The 9,982-nt window shown below is 45.1% G+C and overlaps 1 protein-coding gene across 1 annotated transcript in view; it reads right to left on the bottom strand.

Moving 5' to 3' along the window:
- The window catches only part of TACR3 (tachykinin receptor 3), a 47,848-nt gene extending 38,294 nt beyond the window's left edge, over window positions 1–9,554 (bottom strand). The window contains exon 1 of the mRNA XM_020796406.3: window positions 8,919–9,554. Coding sequence (XP_020652065.2) covers window positions 8,919–9,367 — 449 coding nt within the window. The 5' untranslated portion in view covers window positions 9,368–9,554. The remainder of the gene's footprint in view (window positions 1–8,918) is intronic.
- Window positions 9,555–9,982: the final 428 nt, after the last annotated feature.

Genomic DNA, 9,982 nt, shown 5'->3' on the forward strand with positions numbered 1-9,982 from the left:
GGAAGGAAGGAAGGAAGGAAGGAAGGAAGGAAGGAAGGAAGGAAGGAAGGAAGGAAGGAAGGAAGGAGGAAGGGAAGGAAGGAAGGAAGGAAGGAAGGAAGGAAGGAAGGAAGGAAGGAAGGAAGGAAGGAAGGAAGGAAGGAAGGAAGGAAGGAAGGAAGGAAGGAAGGAAGGAAGGAAGGAAGGAAGGAAGGAAGGAAAACTGCTGCTTCTGGAAGCCCTTTTACAAAGCATAACCTCTTTGTACTGTTTAATACCAAAATTATCCCCTTTCCCAAACTGGCATTGGCTTCTAGTTTCATTTTTGGTATTTTGGATGAGCTGTGTGCCAGAAAAATAGTAGCTATACTATTGTGCCAATAGTACAAAGAGGTCTTTTTTATATTAAAAAAAACCTTTTAAATCCTTAAAAATCAACACCAAAAAAGGGCAGCCATTGTCATTTTGTATACTTTGCATTATTTGTGCACATCTCTTTACCTCGTAGAATTAATGGTCCTTCTGGTATCATTCTTACCTCAGCTTTTCATGAGGTAAGAAGGATACGTTGTGGTGCTTTGTCCTCACATGCTAAAATGAGGCACATGAAGATTTATATTATTAATATTCAGCCAGGCGGCATGGTCACAAGGATTCTTGGATGTATAGCCCACTAAAGGAAACTTTCTTGGGCAGCACTTTTTGGTCACATTTAATCAGGAGTGGGAAACACAGTGGGATCCAGATGTTTGAATGCCAATCTCTGTAAACTTCAACTACTTGTCACGATGCTTAGGATTCATGAAGATCCAAGGGGTGATAATTCAAACATCTGGAGGGCATCAGGTCAGTTACTACTGGATTGTAAACTGTCCATCATCTACATTAGGGGTCCCCAACCTTGGGCATCCAGATGTTCTTGGACTACAACTTCCAGAAGCCTTCACCACCATCTCTGCTGGCCAGGATTTCTGGGAGTTGAAGTCCAAGAACATCTGGAGGCCCAAAGTTGGGGACTACTGATCTACATCACTGGTTCCCAACCTTGGGTAACCCAGATGTTCTCAGCCATGCTGGCTAGGGTTTCTGGAAACTGTAGTCCAAGAACAACTGGTTTACCCAAGGTTGGGAACCACTAATCTTCACAATTAAGATATTATTACTAGCCACTCTGCAGAATTTTCTCCTATCTTCTTTGGTGGGAGAAATCACATGTAAGTTTGACGTAACTGTCATTGAAATTCTGCCACATCTTCATATAAATTAACACTGGATATTAAGAGTTAATTCTTGTCCAAGCCTCCTTCATTCATTTAGGGATGGAAATTCTGGCAGAGGATGTAGAGGTATTAATAATTTGTTAAACTGTTGTTAAACCTTTCTAGTTTAACCTTTCAACACTGCCAACCATTTTTAAGCAACTATCAGCAAACCACTGAAACTCCAGTATCTATATCTAAGGATGTGGGCAGAGAAAACCTTCAGATTTAATTCATTCTGAGTTGTTTTGCAGGGCTACCCCATTTGTCTTTGTGACTTTGCATTAACCATGAAAGGGTGGGCTCTCTTGGATTCTTTCATTTCATTTTTACCCATTCATGTTCTATGCAACACTCATTCAAAAGCTCTAAAGAGCCTATAAAAACTACAAAAAAAAAAAAGAAAAAGCAAAGGCAAGGCCACAGAAAATCTCTACTTCCTGCAGTAAAAACCAAACAACAGCAACCACAAAACAAAGCATTCCTCCCTTCCAAAACATATACAATTTAGACAGATTAAATACAGTAAATTAACCAAGTATTTTTTAAAAAAATCAATCCAAAAGAGCAAGCATATACACACCCACAAAGAAGGAAAATCACACACACACACACACACACACACACACACACACAGAGAGACCCTCAAAAACCTAGAAAATCAATCAAAGAAATAAAGATGAAAAACAAAACAAAACAAAAAAACAAGTAAAGCCCATCTCCTCAAAACAAAACTAGAAAATAAGATTTATCTCTCCCCACCTCTTGCCTTCTCTTCTCTTAAGTCCAGCACACCAGAAGGTAGGTGAAAAGCAAAAAGCAAAGCAAAAGAAAATCCAAAAAGGATAGTAGAGCTGAAAAAAATCACCAAAGAAGCGGGGGAAGACCCTAAAAAAATAATCCCAAGAAGGTAAGGAAAAAATGAAAAAGAGCCTAGATAAAGCAAGACATAGGCAGACAGAAACAGCCAGGAAGTACAAAATAGACGATGCCAGGATCTCTCACACCAGAAGGAACAAAGCACGTGAAGAGAAGAAGAAAGAACTGTAAAACACTCCCTCTGGGTTCTGACAACCAATCAAAGTTCTTTTACAGCTTGAAAATTCCCACTCCTCCACAGACATTTTGACTGCCTGCTGACAGCAGCCCTTGAGATTCTCTTGAATAATTTCCCAGGTAATTTGACAGTGAAGAGGTGGGAAAAAAAGCACAAATGAAAGGGGGAAGCATGAAAACCCCCCAGAAACTTTCATGTCCTTCTCTTTCATCAAAACAAAGCTTTTGGATTTAAGAAGCTCTCCTTCAGGAATCAGTGAAAGCAAACAAAAATGAAAGTAAGAATATCTTTTGCATTTCTTTAAAAATATGAAAGTCCCAACCCTAGCTGTGTCTCATTCTTCTTTTAAAGATTCTGCTCTGTTGAAAGAGTTATTATAACACTTTATTGGAACAGTTATGCAATTTGTCCTTGTAACTGTAGCTATTCTGCAACATCCATCATTCTTCAGGACTGAACTTTTGATATGAATCTGAGAATCTTAGAATTGCCGAGCAGGATTATCAAGTCTAGCTCCTGTCAGGAAGGCACACCTTAAACTTCCAACCACTGGTACCACAACAAGATGCCTAAACCACTGCACTGTCCAGCAGTCACTTTCATTTCATTTTCACTCATTGAATTTCTTTGTTTTACATCACATCATTAAATTATTGGTTTTCACTTGAAATTTATTTGCCATAAAATAAGTGATTTTTTCCACACACAAAAAAAGAGTTACTTATGTCTTAGCTTTGAAAATCGGTACAAAATGAACACCATCTGTTGGCCTCTAGTTGTCGTTAGTGGACTTCATAGATGCAAAAAGGCCAATGTTAAGAAAATGGGTTTGAAAGGAGGGGGCGCAGTGGACTAAAATCTGCATCAGACTACGATGTGTACAGAAATTCTCTGTGCATGACCTATGGATTTTCCCAAACACATGTATCCCTAAGCAGCAGATTCAGACCATCTTATGAAAAAAGCCAGTTTTGCACCATGAAAAGAGTGATGTATTTTGTTAGTACTAATCATGTTTAAAGAAACTGATTAAGAACGATACATTTTTTGGGGGGTAGTGCAGTTCATGACGAATTAAAGGAGATAGTTGGTTCCACCCATTACAAGTACAGAGTCAGACGGCACCTCCATATTAACACCAAGGTGGCCCAAGCTCTGCTTGTAATGAATGGCAAGATGCTATGACTTTAAAGGAAAAAAATTAGCCCTGGACACACTTTGGATCTCTCAGCAGGACTGCACTGTGTGTGATTTGACGGAGTTATATAATCCAACAAACGTAGAGTTGGAAAGGTTCCAAGAATCATTTAGTGCAACCCCCTGCTGTTATAAGAAACCCACAACTACAATATCCCCTCATGCAGCTTCTCCTTAAAAAGCTCCCACAAAGGAGAGCCCACCACCCTCAGTCTGTCCTGCGGCTCTCACTGACAGAAACTTCTTCCTAAATCTTAACTGAAACCTTCTTTCTTGTAAATAGAATCCATTGGTTAGCATCCTAACCCTCTAAAGCAGGAGAAAATCAGCAACATCTTCTACATAATAGTTGTTTAGACTAAGCAGTTGCTTGCTTTACTGACCTTACAGTTGTGGGCATATAGGAGGAGATGGAGAAGTTAAACAGAGTGATTCCAAAGATATGAAAGATACACCATTCATTTGGGTGCAACACAATGATCTGTAGAACCATAGATTCATTCTCACTCCACCCAGATTTCTCCAACGCACATGTTATAACTGAGAGTCAAGGGCTTGGCAGCCTGCTCTGGTCCCATAAACTGGCCAGCTGCCCCCAGCTGGATAATGCTCCCTCAACAGTTTCTGAGTTCATTCCTTTTCCAGTACCGCAGAGGGAGCAGACCTTGACTCAACTCTGCTCCCCAGTTTCATGGTGACTCAGTTATAACATGTCCTTCTGGTGACAGATAAAGAGCATCTTTTTAAGGCAACCTTTTACAGACTATCTAGTAGTTCTTTTAAAAAAACCACACACAATGTGGGTTATTTTCTTTCTGTATCCATGATTCAAAATGCCAGGATGCTGCTGGCATTTTGATACTGCTGCACAATATCATGCCCATATTTTCCGCAGGAAAAAGGATGCCAAGCTTTACATAGCAAAGGGCAACCTGAATGTTGACAACACCAATGGCAGTAGTCAAAGTCTCCAAACTTTTGAGGGTGAGGACCACATCATATATTTTACACATTTTCAAAGGCTGAAGGAGGGGAGGGGGACCCAAGTGATCCCCCACCCCCGTGGGGTAGGGGATCGCTTCTGTCAGGCTTAGCTCCTCTTCCTATGCCCGGGATGGATAAAAAGGCAAGGTGGGCCAGATGTGGCCTGCAGGCCGTAGTTTGGAGACCCGTGATCTACAGGATACCCTTTGTGCTCACTACCATTCACCAAGTGAGGCCAAGCAAGGGAAAATTCCAGAAGCTGATTCATTTTTTCAGTAGTAAACCATTCCTCATCCAAACACACTGCAATTGTTGTGGCTGTTTTTCAATGAATGTGAATGGCTGTAAATGCTAGAGGATCTAAAGTCTAGTTTCAAAGTTATTTTTTTATTTGGGCTTCTGCCTTGCTTTTTTTTGCATTTCCAATGGTCTTGCATGGTTTGCTTGCTTTCTGCTTTGTTTTTTTGCATTTCCAATGGGTTTTGCATGGTTTGCTTGCTTTCTGCTTTGCTGTTTTTTGCATTTCCAAAGGTTCTTGCATGGTTTGTTTGCTTTTCTCCCCCCCCCCCCCCCTTTTGGGCGGAACAGATTAATTACATTTCTGATGGGTCTTGCAGTGTTCTGGGGGTTTTGGTTTTTTTTGGTGATTGTTTTTCTTTGGCCAGAACGGATTAATTGCATTTCAATGCATTCCTATGGGAAATGGTGCCTCAACTTACAAACATTTTGAGATATGACCGGAGTTCCGGAACCAATTAAGTTTGTACGTCAAGACACCACTGTACTATTTTGCATAAGCATTCAATATGTTTTAAAGGTGTTCTTCACAATTTTAACTATTTTTTTAAAATCTGTTACACGTTCAATTGTTTCCAATATTTCAGTTTATTGTGGTTTTAGTTGGTTTGTTTCTTAATCTGTCTTGGTTCCCTTAATTGACAAAAAGGTGGCACAGAAGTATAAATGAATGAATGAACGAACGAACTGAACCACAGTCCACTTGCTGAGCTCATGCCTTGCACTCAGAGATTCTTGCATACAATCCATTTTACCTCTAGTTACAAGAAGTAGTAGGGGCCACGCTAGTAGGGGCCATGCTAATTCAGAACCTGAAGTCCTACAATGCCACTTTTTCCCAAACTGTGGGCAAATACTGGCTTATGACCATCCCATCTGTACGTTGGCCCTTTTGACTGGAATGAACTATCTTGCCGCAGTGTCCCCTGATTGTTTGTTTCTTGCTTGATCACACTTATTTTCAACCACTTGGGTCTTTTCTTTCAGAGAGCAAGGCAACTCCCTGGAGATATATTATAACACATCATCCAAATGGACTTTGCTTATCCTAATGGAAGAGGGTTTTGTTTTGACTGAAGACAATCGTTCCACAAGAAATAAGAGTTTTCAAAGTGGGAACCCTTAAGTCTGATCTCTTTGTAGCAGCAGGCTAAGAAATGACTCACAGAGGAAGAAGGAATAGCACCCAAGTGAATCATAAGACCCTGCTTTTTATGGAACATTAGTAAAGTAAGAAATTGTAATAATAATACAGTGGAGTCTTGACTTACAGTCGGCTCCACTTACGTACTTTTTGACCTACGGACTTCTCCGGCCACAAAGTTTCACTTCGACTTGCGGCCGGAGAATCGACCTACGGACCAGAAGAGGGAGGCGGGAGATTTCGGAGCCACTATCAGCGGTGTGTGTGGGACCTCCAAGATGCCTCCCATGGCAGCGGAGAAGCCCTGCAAGGCATCTGGAGGTCCCTTGCTGCCGCTGCTGGGAGCCGAGCCGGGCGATCCTGGCTATGCTTGGACTCCCAGGAGTCCGAGCATGGCTGGGGTTGCCCGGCATGGCTTGGTTCTCAGCGGCGGCGGCGGCTGTGGGGACATCCAGATGCCTTCCAGAGAAGCCTTGGAAGGTATCCGGAGGTCCCCCGCCGCCGCCGCAAGCCTTCGGAGGTCTCAAAGGGCTTTCCTCCCGACATCAGAGGAAGCCGCTTGAGACCTCCGAAAGCAAAAAGGCAGGGAGAAAGGGCTGGAAATTCGAATTTCCCTTGGTAGGCCCGGTCTACCAAGCTTTTCCGGGCAGTAGACCAGGCCTACCGGAGGAAGCCCTCCCCTGGTAGGCCCGTCCATCCTGGGAAAACCTGCGTCGGCTGGGGGGGGGGGGAGAGAAGCACCGAGAGGCCTCCGGCAGCCATGCTGAAGCCCTCAAAGTCCTCCTGCAACAACGATTGTATGTGTGTGGGGTTTTGGGGGGGTTACGGATTAAATGGTTTTCAATGCATTCCTATAGGGAATGCATTTTCAACCTGCGTACTTTTCGACCTATGGACCCCATTCCCATACGGATTAATTCCGTAGGTCGAGACCCAACTGTAATGATGATGAAAATATAGCAAGGACCAACAGACAGTTTCAGCATATTCTAGAAAAATAATAGGAAATACAACAACCCAACTTTTAAAAAATGTTGTATACTCCTGTGTCCCACATAGAATTGCAAAAATGCAGCCAGTTTCCCCTCAGCTTTCCCTTCATAATTTGTTATGTGTGCTATCACATAGGATTAGCAAGTGGATCCTCACAAACAGATACTGAAAGAATGTGCAAAAGCCAGCTATTAGATATGAGAAAGGGCAGATGAATGCAGGACCCTCTTCTGTGTTGCTTGTCATTCGTCCCATTTCAGTTCTTACCTTCATTTGTAAGTAGAACAAGCACAGAGTGTTTCCGAGGGGCATTAGTGCCTAGTGGTACTAATCAATCAACACAGTGCAGGTGTTACACCTCTCCCTGCTTGTCTATTTCAATCTCTCCTTGTTACTTCTCCACATCCATTCAATGATCATTCTTGGTACCTTTTGCATTTCCATACCCCACATCTGCATGTGTATATATGTGTGTCATCAAGCAAGCCACAGCCATTTGCCAAACAAAACTTGTTAGTCTTTTAAGACATTAAGACCCATTGTTGGATATGAGATTCAATGAAAATCTTTCTCTCCTTTAAGGAAGTTTCTCTGGTATGGAAAACAGACAGGAAGATTCAGATCATGCTCTATGGATACCACCATAAAACTCCTTAAGATGATGACAATAAAACCCTTCTCTGAAAACATCATTTGCAGACAGTTATACGACTGGAACTCCTCCAAAGAATGAATAGGAATATATGAATGGCAGGGTAGAACTTATTCAACCTGAGCTAAACTCTCAGAATTTCTAATGCATCTAGATGAGAGAGTGAGACTCGTGGTAAACATTTCACTCTACCATGATGAGCACACTTACTGGCATACTTAACAAACATCTTAATCTGAGAATTGCAGAGCTGGAAGAGAGCCCATGGATCATCAAGCCCAGCCTTTGTCAAGGAGGCACAGGAAGGAATCAAACTCCCAACTTCTGACTCCACAGCTGGAGATCTAAACCTCTGAGCTATCCAGCAGTCACTCAATCCCATGGAAGCTGGGGTCGCAGATGAAATTAACCTGGAGTAGTGTAGTGAAGGAATCTACAGTAATGGAAGAAGTCCAGAGCTGGTGAGTTGCTTTCTCAAAATACAGCTGAGGAGAAAGCAAAATGCATTTAAACAACACTCCTCCCTCCCATTGTTTTTCAGGATGAGACTGGTCTTCCGTAAAGAGTCCAAGTAGGATTAAAACACACACACACACAACAAAACATATGAGAGGGAAATCTGAACTGCTATATCTCCTGTCACAGATCACAGCAGACTCCTGGACACTGAGAGGACACTGGCTAGTGCACACACCATGAGGCTGATGAATGAATGAGATCAGAGGAAAACTAGGGAGACATACTTTACTGTTCTGAGAACTGATGAGCTAGTGCAGGATACTACCTGGATGGGTTTAAGAAGAGGAAATAGGGAAGGCGGTTGTTAGATAAGCACATAAGGAAACCGCTAACAGTTGTAATCCTTAAATAAAGTCTCCATGGACAGGCGGACAATACCTTTCTGATTGCCAAGCGCTAGAGAGCAAAACAACCCACCCCCCCGCGATCATGGGCTGATTTATGAACGCCTAGAAACGCACGGCAGTTAGGTTAAAAAGCCCCCAGAATAAAGGGTAATTTGGGAACCATCGGTAATTTCTTTGCTAGGAAAGAAAGACCATAAAGTCTTGGCCACTTCTACACATTACGGTACGTTTGATACACAAGGGATTTGGAATATCCCCCCCCCCCCGTGGTGGGAGAGGCAAGCTTAGGAATAGTTACTTGCTATGTTGGCTGAAAGATGCTAGGAACTGTAGTCCAAAAAAGTAAAACAAAACAAAACAAAAACCCCCAAAACTTTAGAGAATGGGGAGAAGATGCGGGAAAGAAGCGCATCAACTGGCGACGCTGCAGCCCCCGACGTGAGCAGAGGCACCTCCAACAGCCCCCGGGCGCGCGTCCCGCGGAGCTCACCTGTCGACGGCGATGACCGTCATGGAGTAGATGCTGGCGAAGACGGCCGTGATGGGGAAGAAGTTCTGGAAGCGGCAGTAGGCGTCGCCGAAGTACCACTGGCCGTGGAGGGCGTAGATGAAGTTGACCAGGGTGTTGAAGGCGGCCACCGAGGCGTCGGAGAAAGCCAAGTTGACCAGGAAGTAGTTGGTCACCGTCCTCATGCGCTTGTGGGCCAGGATGATCCAGATCACCACCAGGTTGCCGAAGACGGCCACGGCCACCACCACGCCGTACGCCAGCGACCAGAGGGCGATGGACCACGCCGGCTGGGCGAACTGGTTGGAGAAGTTGGCGGCCGGCGCCCGCGGGGGCGGCGGGGAAAGGGACCCGTTCGGGGACCAGCTCTCGTTCCAGGGCGCCGCCGCCTCGGCCGCCCCGCTCCAGTTGGCCGCCGGGATCGAAGTCATTGTGCAGGGGAAAGGGGCTCGTTTCCCTCGCCGCCCACCCGCCCTTCTTTTCCTCCTCCTCCTCCTCCGCCCGGGATCTGGAGAAGGCGAGAGAGGGGCGCTGTCCCGGAGTGAGCCCTCGGGGCGCGGGCCGAGGAACCGCGCTGCCTGCCCGCGCCGTCTAGGCGCTCCCCCGGCCTCCCTCGCCGGTGCTCAGGAATGCCGGAGAAGGAAAGGGGCGGCCGGGCGCCGAAGACCCTTTTATAGGCGCCCGGCGACCCCACCCTCCAGACTGCTTCACCCCATAGGCTGGCGAGTTCGCTCCGTCTCTCTCTCTCTCTCTCTCTCCGTCCCCCCCACCCCTCGGCTTCCCTCTTCCGTGGGCCCCTCCCCTTGGCTAGCGTTGGCCAGCGGCGTGCGCTTCAAGCCGTCGGGGACTAAGGCGGGATTGGGAGCGCCGGGGAGAACGGAGAGCGACGTCAGAAACGGTCTTGAGACTCGTCTGCTGTATATGCGTGGTCATTCACCAGCTTCCTTGCCGGAGTCGTGCGAAATCGCAAACCCCGCGCACTCCACCCTCACCACTGAAGATGTTATCATCTTAGACCTTCGAACTGCAGAGCTGGAAGGGATCCT

The sequence above is a fragment of the Pogona vitticeps genome, chromosome 5, assembly GCF_051106095.1.
Source record: "Pogona vitticeps strain Pit_001003342236 chromosome 5, PviZW2.1, whole genome shotgun sequence".
In the NCBI taxonomy this organism is placed as follows: domain Eukaryota; kingdom Metazoa; phylum Chordata; class Lepidosauria; order Squamata; family Agamidae; genus Pogona; species Pogona vitticeps.